A 15632-nucleotide genomic window follows, 5' to 3' on the forward strand; every position below is an offset into this window, starting at 1 on the left:
AGAATGTGACATACATGTTTGATATGATGTTCTTCATGAATTAGAATAACTTCACCAACTCTTCCGCCATTGGTATCTGGACACAATAAAATACACATGAACATGCACACAACATGCATAGAGTTACAATTGGTAAATGATATTAACATATTGCTTTATCAATAGGATTAAAAATTTATTTAATTTCTAAACTTTGAGAACAACATGTACAGTAACCTCACTTAAAGTGTTTAAGGTAACTGAGATGTCATATGCAAAATATACACATGAAAATATATCTGCCAAATTATGTGAAATGCTGCAAGGTGGGCTCTGTGGCACTCTGGTAAGTATTTTATATTATGTCATTGAAATAGTTTAATTCAAAGGACTAGAATTATCTGTGTTTTGGTAACAGACTGAGCTGCAAACAATGAATGTCTGCTGATATTTGTTTAGTCGTGTCCGACTCTTCGTGACCCCATGGACCAGAGCACGCCAGGCACTCCTGTCTTCCACTGTCTCCCGCAGTTTGGTCAGACTCATGTTTGTAGCTTCGAGAACACTGTCCAACCATCTCGTCCTCTGTCGTCCCCTTCTCCTTGTGCCCTCCATCTTTTCCAACATCAGGGTCTTTTCCAGGGAGTCTTCTCTTCCCATGAGGTGGCCAAAATATTGGAGCCTCAGCTTGAGGATCTGTCCTTCCAGTGAGCACTCAGGGCTGATTTCCTTCAGAACGGAGAGGTTTGATCTTCTTGCAGTCCATGGGACTCTTAAGAGTCTCCTCCAACACCATAATTCAAAAGCATCAATTCTTCGGCGATCAGCCTTCTTTACGGTCCAGCTCATCACTACTGGGAAAACCATGGCTTTAACTAAACAGACCTTTGTTGGCAAGGTGATGTCTCTGCTTTTTAAGATGCTGTCTAGGTTTGCCATCGCCTTTCTCCCAAGGAGCAGGCGTTTTTTAATTTCGTGACTGCTGTCACCATCTGCAGTGATCATGGAGCCCAAGAAAGTAAAATCTCTCACTGCCTCCATTTCTTCCTCTTCTATTTCCCAGGAGGTGATGGGCCCAGTGGCCATGATCTTCGTTTTTTTGATGTTGAGCTTCAGACCATATTTTGTGCTCTCCTCTTTCACCCTCATTAAAAGGTTCTTTAATTCCTCCTCACTTTCTGCCATCAAGGTTGTGTCATCTGCATATCTGAGGTTGTTGATATTTCTTCCGACAATCTTAATTCCGGCTTGGGATTCATCCAGCCCAGCCTTTCTCATGATGAATTCTGCATATAAGTTAAATAAGCAGGGAGACAATATACAGCCTTGTCGTACTCCTTTCCCAATTTTGAACCAATCAGTTGTTCCATATCCAGTTCTAACTGTAGCTTCTTGTCCCACATAGAGATTTCTCAGGAGACAGATGAGGTGATCAGGAACTCCCATTTCTTTAAGAACTTGCCATAGTTTGCTGTGGTCGACACAGTCAAAGGCTTTTGCATAGTCAATGAAGCAGAAGTAGATGTCTTTCTGGAACTCTCTAGCTTTTTCCATAATCCAGCGCATGTTTGCAATTTGGTCTCTGGTTCCTCTGCCCCTTCGAAATCCAGCTTGCACTTCTGGGAGTTCTCGGTCCACATACTGCTTAAGCCTGCCTTGTAGAATTTTAAGCATAACCTTGCCAGCGTGCAAAATGAGTGCAATTGTGCGGTAGTTGGAGCATTCTTTGGCACTGCCCTTCTTTGGGATTGGGATGTAGACTGATCTTCTCCAATCCTCTGGCCACTGCTGAGTTTTCCAAATTTGCTAGCATATTGAGTGTAGCACCTTAACAGCATCATCATTTAACATTTTAAATAGTTCAGCTGGAATATCATCACTTCCACTGGCCTTGTTATTAGCAGTGCTTTCTAAGGCCCATTTAATTTCACTCTCCAGGATGTCTGGCTCAAGGTCAGCAACCGCACTACCTGGGGTGTACGAGACATCCATATCTTTCTGGTATAATTCCTCTGTGTATTCTTGCCACCTCTTCTTGATGTCTTCTGCTTCTGTTAGGTCCTTTCCACTTTTGTCTTTTATTATGGTAATCTTTGTACGAAATGTTCCTTTCATATCTCCAATTTTCTTGAACAGATCTCTGGTTTTCCCCTTTCTATTGTTTTCCTCTATTTCTTTGCATTGCTCGTTTAGGAAGGCCTTCTTGTCTCTCCTTGCTATTTTTTGGAAATCTGCATTCAATTTCCTGTATCTTTCACTATCTCCCTCGCATTTTGCTTGCCTTCTCTCCCCCACTATTTGTAAGCCCTTGTTGGATAGCCACTTTGCTTTCTTGCATTTCCTTTTCAATGGGATGGTTTTAGTTGCTGCCTCCTGTATAATGTTATGAGCCTCCATCCATAGTTCTTCAGGCACTCTGTCCACCAAATCTAAATCCTTAAACCGCTTCCTCACTTCCACTGTGTATTCGTAAGGGATTTGACTTAGATTGTATCTTACCGGCCCAGTGGTTTTTCCTACTTTCATCAGTTTAAGCTTGAATTTTGCTATAAGAAGCTGATGATCTGAGCCACAGTCAGCTCCAGGTCTTGTTTTTGCTGACTGTATAGAGCTTCTCCATCTTTGGCTGCAGAGAATATAATCGATCTGATTTCGATGCTGCCCATCTGGTGATGTCCATGTGTAGAGTCGTCTCTTGTGTTGTTGGAAAAGCGTGTTTGCGATGACCAGCTTGTTCTCTCTGCTGATATTGTCAGCTCTTAATCAGGACTCAAGAACCACCTGTTTTGGGAAGCCCTTGTATAAATCCAGAGAGAATTGATCAGCCTATAAACTGTTATGATGTACAGTTTCTCTTTTAATATAGAAACTGTCCATATGATAGGTTGTTCTTTAGATGTTTGGGGTAATTTTTAGAATGATGTAACAATGAATTTTTGTCCGTAGGCTTAGTATACCCTGTTACACAAAGACATCCAAGAATGGAATTTTCTTTAGATACATATGATATGCAAACTTGACATTATCGTTAATTGAGTTAATCCAACAAAAAAACAAAGACACCTTGGAAAACATATCCCATAATATCTGAAATACTTGTTAAAGGGGTTATGGTAGAATTTATGGTATTCTTAAGCTCAGTCATATGTAAACAGGCAGTGATGGAAGCTACTGGGTTGCCCATAGCAACCCCCTTTACCTGGAAAAAAGTATTAATTTTTTTCTGGAATAATGTCTAATTTAAAAAATAGGTTTGTTATCTGATGGATTGGGAAATTAAAACTAAATGTTGGAATGGCTGCCTCCTGGTATAGATGTATAATTGACATCTAGTGTAGTTAAATATGTGATTGCCAGTCTTTCAGCCTTTTACTGATTGAATAAAGTATGCAATATATAGTGTAGCACACCAACTTTTCATGTTAACACTGTGAGAAACAAGAAAATTGACTATTAAGTTTAGACTGCTTTAGACTATAACTTATAACTTTAGACTGCTGCAAGAAACTGGTAGACAGTTACAGCTCTGCAACTCAAGACAATAGCATCTTTCCCCTCATCAGCTGGGTCTTAAAATTTTAGTTTCATCTACAGAAAAGGGGATAACATAACACTGGAACATGCTCCATAAGGCCACTGCCATAAGCACAAGGATGCTTTCTTTTTTTCTTAAAGGGACATTTCTAAAGTGCAATTTGCAACAGTTATATCCACATCCTAAAACAAGTTAAAGCAGTTCTAAGAGGATTAGATACTAGCTTTATTGAAGTGCACTCAAGTTTGTATTAAATCATTGCATAACAAAGGGCTGTTCTTGGCAATGCCACACAAACCATAATATGTTAAGAACAAACTCCCTCATGCCTGGGCCCATGGCAAAGTGTCAGTTCCTCAGGCAGGCTTTTAAGCATCTGTCCAAAGGCACCCTGCTGGAACAGGCCAATAGCTCATCTAATCTAGTAATCTACCTGTGGGAGGCCGGAAAGCAGGACCTGAGCACAAGGGCAACACTCCTGTGGCTTCCAGGAACCAGAATTCAGAAGCATTACTGCCTTTGATATTAGTGGACAAAGAATACATCCCTCATGGCCGGTAGCTATCTATGGCCTTATCCTCCCATCAACTTGTATAATCCTCTTTCAAAGCTATTCCAAGTTGGTGGCCTTCGCTGTCTCCTGTGGGGGTGAGTTCCACAGTTTAACTGCGCTACATGAAGAGGTACTTTCTTTTATTCCGTCCTGGATTTTCCATCATTCAGCTCTATTGGATTCCTATCATTTATTATTTATATTATTATGAGAGAAGGGGAAAAACTTTTCTGCATCTATTTTCCTTTTCTCTAAACTGAGCCCTCCCCCCTGCAAAGCTGCCTCTGCACACTTCCAGCCTTCCTTTTAGACCAGGAGTGAGAAACGAAGGTTGGATTACAGTGTGGTTGGACTACAGCTCCCACCGCCCTTCAGCTATTCGCCCTTGCTGGCTGGGGCTGATGGGAGTTTGGAGTCCAGCAGCGGGTTCCTTTGACGGGCTCTAAGTCTATACCTACAGCTCTGCCTTAGAGGTTATTGAGGCGGGGCATCATGTCGCCTAGCGTCATCTTCCTTGTCACATGATCATCCGTTCTCTTCCACGTGATTCCTTTTGCTTTACAGGCGGGGCGGAAAGAGGGAAACGACGAGCGCGATGACAGCGCAAAGTGTGTAGCAACCGTCGTTGGGAGGGGCGGGGCCAAGCCTCAAGGGGGCGGGGGGAACTTAGGGAAACAGGAGGGGAAAGAGTCCGCCGCGCTGTTTGCGCTCGGCCGGCGCCTCTTGAGGGGCAGAAATCCGGCCAGGTAAGGAGCCTGTTCGGGCGGAGAGGAGCGCCCTCCTGCCACGTGAGAGGCCGGCAGACGGAAGAAAGAACGAACGAGACACCCCTCGCTGGCGCCTGAGGTAAATCGCTCCTCAGGCTACCTAGCAGGGTTGTTGTGAGGACAAAACGAGGAAGGGGGAAGAGCGATGTGGACCCCTTCGAGCTCCTTGGAGGTGGAAAAGGTGGGCTGCGAATGAATAAATATTATAAGTATAACAGATGAAACGCATCCACCCCCCCTTTCCTCCAGCTTCCTTATTCTCTTGAGCGGAGACTGCTGGGTGTGTAACCGCAATCGACCCCTCCGTGGAAGGACTAGCGTGCTGGAGTCGGTGGGCGGCATGGGGAAGCACTCTGCACTGGCTCAAGAGCTCTCTTGGTCGGCTTGGCTTCCCTCTCCGTCATCTTCCCACAGCGCCTGTTGTGGAGAGTAGCTTTCTGGATTGCAAGCCTCTTGGGGCAGGGATCTCTTCCTTTGTTTAAAGAATAAACCATCTTTTTTAAAATTTCCTGTTAAGCAAACTTAATAATGCACCATCCACTCACTTAGACATTTTTATTTATTTATTCTTAAAAGGAGAGCAAGCGAGAGCCAGAATATGTCCCTCAAGAGGCATCTTTTAGTTCATTAATTAATGCTGATGTAGCTGCTGAGTGTGTCTGTCTTTAAAGTCGACCTTCCTGAAAAGCATTTGATTCTGCTTGTGGATGCGAGGCCCGCTGCAGATATGCCCCACCTGTGGAGGTTTCATTCTGTCGGGTATCTTGTGCCTGGGTTTTAGAGATGTCTGCCCACCTTGGCCAGAGGATGGGGCCAGATGCTCTCCCCTGATTTGGTGTGTTTGGAAATACATGTTTGTGATGTGCAAAAGTTTTTGCTTTTGTTTTAGTCCCTTGTTAGCATTGAGGTGGGTTTACCAAGGAGAGCTAGCATATAGAAGAACACAGGGTAAAAGCCCCTTGATCAGTGGGATGCTGATGCTGCTTCATGTAATGAACAGGTCAAGTTTACTCCCTCTGTTGAATCAGCCTTCTGAAATCTGTGATATTAGGGCTAGTTACTTGTCTTCTCAAGGTGTTTAGCTTGTTCCCAGAGGACAATTATGTGGGACATTGTGGACTTGGTGTTTCTTGTTTTGTGCAAAACAGTGTGAACTTTTGATGAACATCTGAGGGATAATGTTGCCAAAACTATGTAAACAGAGATGATTGCATGGGATGGAGCATGGGCCAGGATCCCATGGACTACAACTAGTTCCACAAGCCTCAGGAGTTGGGGAAATTTTGGACTTATGTTTCTCAAATAGCAATCTCTCATTCCACATGACAAGCTGTTTTTGTAACTGAGAGGTGTTTCCAAGGCAGTTTGTGATAAGGAATAGGTGGCTAAGTCTTCTGATTTATGGGAGGATGGGGACAGAATAGGATTGGAGTGGTCTGAAATTGCTCTTTGGTTCCTGTTTTCTGTGATAAATTAATGTGCAAACAAAATTCTAACTACTCTTTCAATCACTGCTTCCTACTAGTGTTTTTTTCCTTTCGCATTTATTTTCCATCCTTTTCTCTTTTAAAACTATCTTCATCCATTTTTGTTCAAATATAATTACAGTCCTTCAACTGTTTCTTCTTTCAACATAATATTGGATGTGATAAATGCATTAAGTATAATGCAGTAGGAAAATGCTGTCGTTAAACTGAACCTATAAGTGTGTACTAATTAAGGTAGGAAATATATATGTCTGTATGACAGGTGGTCAGAAAAAGTTCAGGAAGGCTGATTAAAGCTGTTTCAGTTTCTTCTTACTTTTTTGTTTAAAAGCTTTATGTAAACTCCCTTTCATGTAAGTGTCAAAGTAATGTACATCAATCAAATCAACCACTTTAAAATTTCATAAATATACAAACACTAAACATGGAATCACTAAATGATTCTTCTCTTTTTGACATATGTGTGAGTGGCTTTGAAGGGAGGAAAGCTGGTAGAGTAGATTCTTCCTTTCATATGTAATTGCATAATATTTTGATCAAATCCTACACAGTAAACAGGTCACTAGACCTTATTAAGGTAATTATAGGGACACTTTATTTTGCTACAGTTGCATTTAAAAAACAAGCTGAACTACTTTTGTTCTTTATAATGGTACAGTTTAGTATGTGCATGTTCTGTTGGTTTAGAAATGGTGGTAATGAATCATTATTAATGAGATCCAGATCTTATTCTGATAATATCTTATACAAGTGGAGAACTGATCTTTCTACTTAAACTCATTCTTGTAATTTAGGGTGATGAGCCAAGGCATACTTTCTTTTAGAGTAAAATAGTATAAAATACTCGCACAACTTTTTTTTTTTAATGGAAGTGATATCTGTAATAGACGACTCAAATGATGAATATAGTGGTTAGTGAAGTTAAGATTGGTGCCTTACATGAACGTGCAGTGATTTCAGTGAATTGTTTTTCCGTGTAAAGTCCATAACTGATTGAGCCATATAAGAACAAAAGAAGAGCCTGCTGGAACAGGGCAATGGTTCATCTGTTCCAACATACCTATTCTTATAGTGGCCAAATAGATTCCAGTGAAAAACCTGCAAGCAGGACTCAGGCACAAGAGCCCTCTTTCTCTCCTGTGGTTTCCAGCAATTGCTATTAAAAAGCATTACCACCTCAGGCAGTGGAGGCAGAGCATAGCCATCATGACTAGTAGTCATTGATAGCCTTATTCCTAATGAATTTTCCTCATCTTTTTTTAAAGCCATCCAAGTTGTTAGCCATAACTGCTTCCTATATACACCAGACATCCTCCTTCCCCTTTATGTATAATCGAAAGGGGCTTCCTGGCTGTCAGTAAAGTTGTATGTGATGCAACATTTTCCACTACTACTAAACTTTTCTGATTTTAGAAATAGTTTCATAACATTGATAATGTAATGAATGAATACAATAAACATCAGATTTGGCAACTGGAATGGACACAATACTAGGTAGATCTAAAATAAAAATTATACTAAACTTTATATAAGTAGCTATCCCTAGAAAGTGCACAGTATATCTATGCACCCAGCTTTTCAGACATGCTAAAGTTAGATTGTTAGCCACTTCTGGCGCCATCAGGGTGCCCTTGGGCTTGCTCATCGAGCTCCTGCCAACCTAGCAGTTTGAAATCATACCAGTGTGTGTAGTTAAATAGATACCGCTGTGGTGGGAAGGTGCTCGTCATGGTGTTCTGTGTGCCAGAAGTGGGTTATTCATGCTGGCCACATGAAGCTATCTGCGGAGAAATGCCAGTTCCCTTGTTTGAAAGCAGAAGTGAGTGCCACACCCTATAGTCAAATTCGACTGGACTTAACCGTCCAGGGTCCTTTAACTTTACCTTTCCCCAAACAGTTCAGGTATCATCTCAGCTTAATAAGCCAAGATAAGCACCTCTAGGCTATTGATCCACCTGTCACTAGAGGCAGAAGTAATGTTTGTGTACAAGAGTGTCTTTATCAGTTTTGGCTGCTTCACCAGCTGCAACCCTATGTGTTCAGTGATAACCTTTCATGTTATCTTTCAGCTGGTAACTTCCCATTTGGGCTACTCTAATGCATTATACATACGGCTACTTTCAAAATGATTCAGTTACAGTATGCTGGTGCTTCACCATCTTCACTTCAGCACAGTCCAGCCCATTTCCAAGCCCAGTTGATGCAGAGGCTATGAATCAAGTGCCCCCACAAAGTGAAGTGTGGAAGGTGGCTACAGAAGAGAACATACTGTGATGCTCTTAACTGTGGAGTGCCCTCTCCAGGGATGCTCACCTGGGACCTCCATGGTGTCATTTCAATGTTAGGTGGATACCTTTTTTAATTTCCTAGGCTTTTCATTTGTTTCATATGTTTTTACTCTTTTGCTTGCTTTTTTAAACACTTTTTTATTTTTATTGAACTTCAGTGTGTCACTTTTTTGTTGTGAGATGCTCTGAGAGCTTTAAATAATTATATGTTAGGCTAGTGTCCTTACTTTAGTCACTGAATGTAATATGGAGAAAGGTCCTATTAACGCTACTTGAAATCTGTGGACAGAGACACTTAAATACCATTAGGTGTTACAAACTATATAATAACCTCATCAATACATACTACTAAAAAAGCAGTAAAAAGTACAGGGATGCAATAAAGCATTATACAGAAAGACAGGATTTAGGGCAGGGGTAGGCAACCCTCCTGATATTGCATTATAACTTCCAGCCACTGACTATCAGCCACTCCTGCCAACCTAGCAGTTCGAAAGCACGTCAAAGTGCAAGTAGATATATAGGTACTGCTCCGGCGGGAAGGTAAACGGCGTTTCTGTGTGCTGCTCTGGTTCGCCAGAAGCGGCTTAGTCATGCTGGCCGCATGACCCGGAAGCTGTACGCCGGCTCCCTCGGCCAATAAAGCGAGATGAGCGCCGCAACCCCAGAGTCGTCCATGACTGGACCTTTCCCTTTACCAGCCACTTGAGACCATATGAAGATGCCTGGGTGCCAGGGTGGTGCCTGACGTCTCCACCACCTGGGAGGTTCATGCCTGGGGATCTTTGGATCTTGACTGTTTTCACACACTAATAGTACATCCAGTAGAATTCTGTCAGTTATATTTTATCTTCACAATCAGAATGGATTTCAGGAACCAAAATGCTTTTTCTCTGCAGCCTGAGCAGGTGTAGTGAACAGTGTTAGAGTTACCGGTAATTGTTGTAGCTTGTCCTCACTTACTCTACCCCCACTGCCTTGCTCACAGTTGTAAAGAATGTTCTTATGTCTTATGAATGGTCTGTGTCACCATTAAGAAAAAGAGGTAGGAATAGGCCAATATATATGTTGGCTGTCTCTGGATAAAGCAATTTTTCTACTTTAAGTTTTCAAAGTTCTTAACCTAGCACAAGGTTGTCATCTGAACTAGCCAGATGCTTAAGTGAGAATCAATTACAGTCAGTCCATCATTTGAAAAATGAAACTTTAGAGCTGTCTTGCCCAAAAATGGCAACTAAACATTCCATTTTTGTGACTGTAACGGGGGGTGGATCTACAAGCAGAAAGAAAATGCTATAAATAAGTTAGAAATTAAATTGTTATAACAAAAGGGGAAAACACTATGGAAAATCACAAAGAAATATTTTGTTTTGCTCTCCAGCACCATCTGGAGTTTTTTGGACTAATGTAGCTGAGTCCCTGGGTTTAAGGAGCAATTAGGTGCCTAGCTTATATATCTTGAGTTTCTAACACTGGTTATTTAATTATCCAATTTAATTATTAGCTAAACCTTTAGCTGACTGTTTGGTGAGAATAATGGAGTACATGCTATATTCTGGGGCTTTTAAAAAAAATTATGGCGTGTGACTAACAACAGAAGAAGACAATACTGTATGTGGCTTTTCCTTCCAAGAATGGCTGGCAGGTGATATGTATGAAACTATATGTGTGCCTTGCACTTCCTTCATATCACAAAAACACACCTATACTGATAAATTAGGTGAGTAATTAACTAAAATATATTTGAGGTACCAGCTTGGCATACAAATGCCTTATTCATCATTTGTGAAGTGAACAAAGGCATCAGTTAAGCACAACAAGAAGCATTTATATGTAGAAATATTTGGTTAGGTCCTAGAACTGATAGCAAACATTCCTATTGTTATTTTTAAAAAGGAAGGTCATATGTTATTGAATCATTTTTCCCTGAAAGGAAGGCAAAGGAGAAAAGACCCAAACCAGAGAGTTTATGTACTATTTGGAGACCACAAATGGCCAGAGATTATTAGTTTTATTGGCTTTTTTCTTATTTTAGAAGTATTTGTACTTTAAATGATACTTCTGTGCCTTGAAGAAAGGCAGCAAAGTATACTTGCAACTTATGTGCATTTAACTTGTGCACATTCAGCTTTATGTGCTTGGCAAAAAAAATTAAGAGGGAGAAAAGGGGACAGACTCTGAGAAAAAAGACTTTGGCAATACCACATGCTACTGCGCCCATTGTGTTTTGACAGCACACGATTTTGGCTTTAGGTGCGGTCTTCAGAACATAACCCCTGTGCAAGTTGCAGGTTTGCAGAATAGAAGTATTGAAAATAATATGTAAGTTAATTGCTGTATTACAATGCCTAGTATTCAAATACTGTCTCCATCATGAATTTACTAAGTGTCCAGAGCAAGCCACTGTTGAGGTGTAGCTGCCTATCTACAGCAAGAGTGGCTATAGTTCCCATCATTATTTAGATTATGAATCAGTGCATATTTTTGAAACATGGAAATGTTATGCCCGTTGTGCATGTGGAATTAAAAAACAACAACTAATTCTTCAATTCATCTTGGTTTGTTCATGTGTGAAGTGGCCACCCAACATTGCACAACTTGTGTGACCCACCAAGGTGAGAACACAGAGCAAGGCATGGAGTATAGTCTGCTGGACCAGTGGTTTGCAACCAGTGGGCTGTGGCACCCTGGGGTGACTTGAGGAGCAATCGGGGAGCCTCCGGGGGTAGCTCGTCCTTTCTTTAACTTGCAGCCCATATCTTTCTGCATTACCTCGTAATCTCCCTGCATCCCTTTCTCTCCCCCCCCCATATTTATTTTCTTAAAATCTCCCCCCAAAACAAAAAGCTTTACAGTTCCTTAGGTTTACACAGAGGGCTTTAGAAATGCAAGAAAATAGCAAAGTAGTTGTGCTTGGATGTGTGTGTGTCCTATAAGAAGAGATTTAAAAATAACAATATTTTAGTGGTTTGTTTGATTCTTATGGGTTCTTTGTAGGTCTTGTTGCAAAAGAAGACCAGAGAATTGTGTGTGTTTTTGTTAAAGACACACTACTAAGTTGTTTTTATTTGCCTTGTGCATTGGTGATGTCATCTAAGTGATTATGGTGACTTCTTTACACATAACCAAGGTGTTCTTGTCTTCAGTTCCTTACTTTGGGAGAATATTTTATTCTCTTCTTAACACTATATCCATGTACTGCCTTGGCTCTGCTCTCTGCTGCCTAATGTTAAAAAATGTAAAGTAGCTCTCTTTAGTGGTTTCTTCTAGTGCTGGAGAGAACAAAGGGGCGTTGTCTACTGCTTTGTCATGAGAGTGTAGTGTGAAAGTTGGAGAGACTAGCCTCCCTCAATTCATCATTTCAGGCTCTTTGAATGAAAAACAGCAGTTGATGAGCTATTCCATCTCTTTAGTTAAAAGATAACACTAACTGAGAACTTTGGGATCATAAGTTTTAAATTGTATTTGTCTTCCATGTGCTTTGTTTCCTATTTTTTTATGCTTCTTTGTGAATAATTTTTTTTAACAAGCAAGTTACACTTTTATTAAACTTAAAGTATCTCTGACAGGACTTGCTTAATTTCATGATGCACAAAAATGTAAATGTAAATTGTGTAGATAAAGGACAGGATGCAGAGAACTGTACAACTAACTTTTTGTGCCCATGAGGGCATTAGATTATATTTCCAAAACGCCAGTCCCTTGTGCCATTTCACAAGACATACTTTGAAACTTAGTTGAGTTTTAAAAGTAAATTGGGCCTTCGAAAGTGTGCTAATGAAAGAGAACATAAAAATAAAAATCTTTGCTCATCTGCAATTGTATCATGGGTGTGAACCTATGGCAAGTTTTTGGACTCCCGCCAGTGTATGCCAAGCCAAGAATTTAAACTTTGGTTGGCTTATCTGAACTCAGTGGGTGTCAGTGCTTAGAACTGACTGGCAAGGAGGGAAGTTCAGAGTGCTAAGTTCAGGGAAGCTGAGCTGTAAGCAAATTAACTTCCGCATTTGTGCATTCACAGGCAAGCTCTCTGCTTTTGTCCAGCAACACAGAGTTAACAGTGAAGCTTCAAGCTAAGCTTTCTGCAATTTTACACCATTTTTTTTCTTTTTGAGCTAGTGTTGCGTTTTTGTTTACATTCCCAAGTTTGAAGTTCTGTGTTTAGATTCAAGTCATATTTTAGCTAGTTATTCACTGAAAAAACAAGGTTTATTTTCTTAACATTATGTAATACATCACTGCTCATTCCCGGACACCTTCCCTATATAGAGAGGTGTGAAACAGGGTTGTGTTCTTGCCCCAACTCTTTTTGGCAAATACTTCTCCCTGGTAGTCTCCTATGCCTTTGGAGCAATGGGGGTCTGTTCAACCTGGCATGTCTCTGCGCCAAGACAAAAGTGTTGCGGATCCTTATCCAAGAGATTTTGTTTTCAGATGACACAGTTCCTGGAAACAGATGGTCAGGTTTTACATCTATAGCAGTGACCAGAGGAGGAATGGCCACTTGGAACAGAAAGCAGAAATGCCATGGTTCATCTGCAGCAGCACAACTGGACACCTTCATCTGCCTCAGCTGTAACAAAACATGTCACCCCTATATCAGTCTCTACAGCCACAGCAGGTGCTGTAACCTTCCAAAAGTTTGACTTCACCCCCAAAGGCGCACTCCTCCATGGTCTCCCGAGACAGACGGATTTCAACTATTCTTAGGGGCTGTGGAGATCACATTGACTACTTAATCTTCATACCATTGTGGTTCAATATAGCATGATATTATTAGTCAGGTTAAAATGTAGTTGTTCAGTGAACTAGTATTTACAGAAAACATCTCAACCTGTGCAAATTACAGTTGTTACAGCAATCTTCTAAAAGAAGGTAAAGAGCATAATATGGTGGGAAATGCATCTTAGCCAAATCCCCTTTTATCTATTATTTGAACTTAGTTACGTGAAAACCATCTTTTGTTAAAGTTAATTTGCACCTGCTACTTAACTGCCACCTAAACTTCTTGTTCTGTGTCTGTATTTGTAATAGGGTAATAATCTTTATTGAAATTGTTATGTGACAAACAGAGCTTTTATACCATAAGGTGTAAAAATAGCAGGTGAATATGAAATTCTAAAACCCCTTGTTTTGTACATGTTTTGTGTTTAGGGTTTTTCAAGAGATTTTGGGAAGTAAAAAAGCTTCATTAACATGTAACCTTGAAATTTTGGATCCCCTCCAAACTGATGCCAAAGTTTTGTGGTGCAAAACCTGTGTTTTGTGTTACCCCCAAACTGAATACAGTGGTACCTCAGGTTACATGTGCTTCAGGTAATATCTGTTCTTATCCTGAAGCAAAGTTCTTAACCTGAAGCACTATTTCTGGGTTAGCGGAGTCTGTAACCTGAAGCGTATGTAACCTGAAGCATATGTAACCCGAGGTACCACTGTACTCCAATTTAATAGCAAGCTCTCTATTTTGATCTGATCAAGTGTTAATTTACAAATTGCCAAACATCTTGTGAACTCTTCAGGAATATTATGTAGAGGGTAGTTATATATGAGGGCTATATGTCCATTTTTTATTCTGGAAATTTATACAATTTGAATTAATTGTTCATTCCTTACACAGTATCCCAGTTTCTCCAAAGATGATGATATTGTCAGCATGAAAGGAAGGCTTTAATTACCTGTTTTCCTAATGACCTCATTCTATCTGTTTGGAATTTATGTAAACAAGGGCTTGGTCACATTTGAATTGCAGAGATAATTGTATTATTCCACATTTGTTGTTTGGGTCAATCTTCCAGGGATTTGTGCACACAGATGATGGTACAATTGTAGGCCTGTCATCCTTTTTGCTGTTGGATATTTTTGGACCAAGTACAGGTTGCAGTGCTTATTGGTGACAATACCATGTACTCTACTTCCCCTGGCCTTTATTTACCTTTGGATAAAATAGTCTGAATGAAATCGCAGGTTGCTTGTCGCAGAAAGGCATATATTTAAAGCATCACATAATGGCCTGTGACATAGTGGTGGTTTCCATTATGGAAAATCTTGCCTATATGCACCTGACATTTTTGTTAGGGTATTCTTTTAGTTTATGTGTTTATTTGGAAAAATTACGGAATGCAAGCAATGCTTTGTTTGATTATGCATCTTGATCAATGTACATGATATTTTATGAAGTTCTGTCCCATCTCCATACCTCCAAAAAATTAACTCCAAGGATCTTATATTCTAGAACTTGACATTTGGAAGCCCACCCAACACCCATGTAGCTCCATGGTCAGACAAGCAGGCAGAGGAAGGTGCTGGGGAAGCAACAAGGTGGGAGCCATAGACACACAGAGTAGCAGCCTCCAATGGCTCACTGCATGCAGCAAATGGGAACTCAGTATACATCTGGGAAGGGGTCCCACTTCCAGTTGCATGACTAGCAAAAAGATAACAATTTCTGGACAAAAGCAGTGGAGCTCGTGGGACAAATCCACAATGCAAACTCTGTGGAACAGCTCCCTATCTCATGGGTAGGCAGACTAAGGCCCGGGGGCCGGGTCTGGCCCAATCACCTTCTAAATTCGGCCTGCGGACAGTCCAGGAATCAGCGTGTTTCACATGAGTAGAATGTGTCCTTTTATTTAAAATGCATAGCTGGGTTATTTGTGGGGCCTGCCTGGTGTTTTTACATGAGTAGAATGTGTGCTTTTATTTAAAATGCATCTCTGGGTTATTTGTGGGGCATAGGAATTCTTTCATCCCCCCCCCCAAAAAATTGTCTGGCCCCCCACAAGATCTGAGGGACAGTGAACTGGCCCTCTGCTGAAAACGTTTGCTGATAATAGATGCTGGGTGTACAGAGGCTGCAGATGGAATCCCACCTGAGTAAAATGTGTTTTGCATAAAGTTCAAATTCAGGGTATAACCCCTCACTACATAAGGTGAAGTGGGGGGATCCTCACTCCAAATACGGCTCAATCAATCAGGAGGAGTGCTGCATGAACCAATAGCCTGGCATCTGCATGGACCAACCAG

General features: G+C 40.8%; 1 protein-coding gene across 3 annotated transcripts in view; it reads left to right on the forward strand.

Annotated features, from left to right (window-relative positions):
* Nucleotides 1–4724: 4724 nt before the first annotated feature.
* Nucleotides 4725–15632, forward strand: part of ATP7A (ATPase copper transporting alpha) — a 54339-nt gene continuing 43431 nt past the window's right edge. The window contains exon 1 of one of the 3 annotated variants that reach the window (XM_083484574.1): nucleotides 4725–5015. In XM_083484574.1, the coding sequence (XP_083340700.1) occupies nucleotides 4980–5015 (36 nt within the window). In that variant the 5' untranslated portion in view covers nucleotides 4725–4979. The remainder of the gene's footprint in view (nucleotides 5016–15632) is intronic. The other 2 variants (XM_083484575.1, XM_083484576.1) reach the window with 2 other exon arrangements.

The sequence above is a fragment of the Podarcis liolepis genome, assembly GCF_965112155.1.
Source record: "Podarcis liolepis genome assembly, chromosome: Z".
NCBI classification, from domain to species: Eukaryota; Metazoa; Chordata; class Lepidosauria; order Squamata; family Lacertidae; genus Podarcis; species Podarcis liolepis.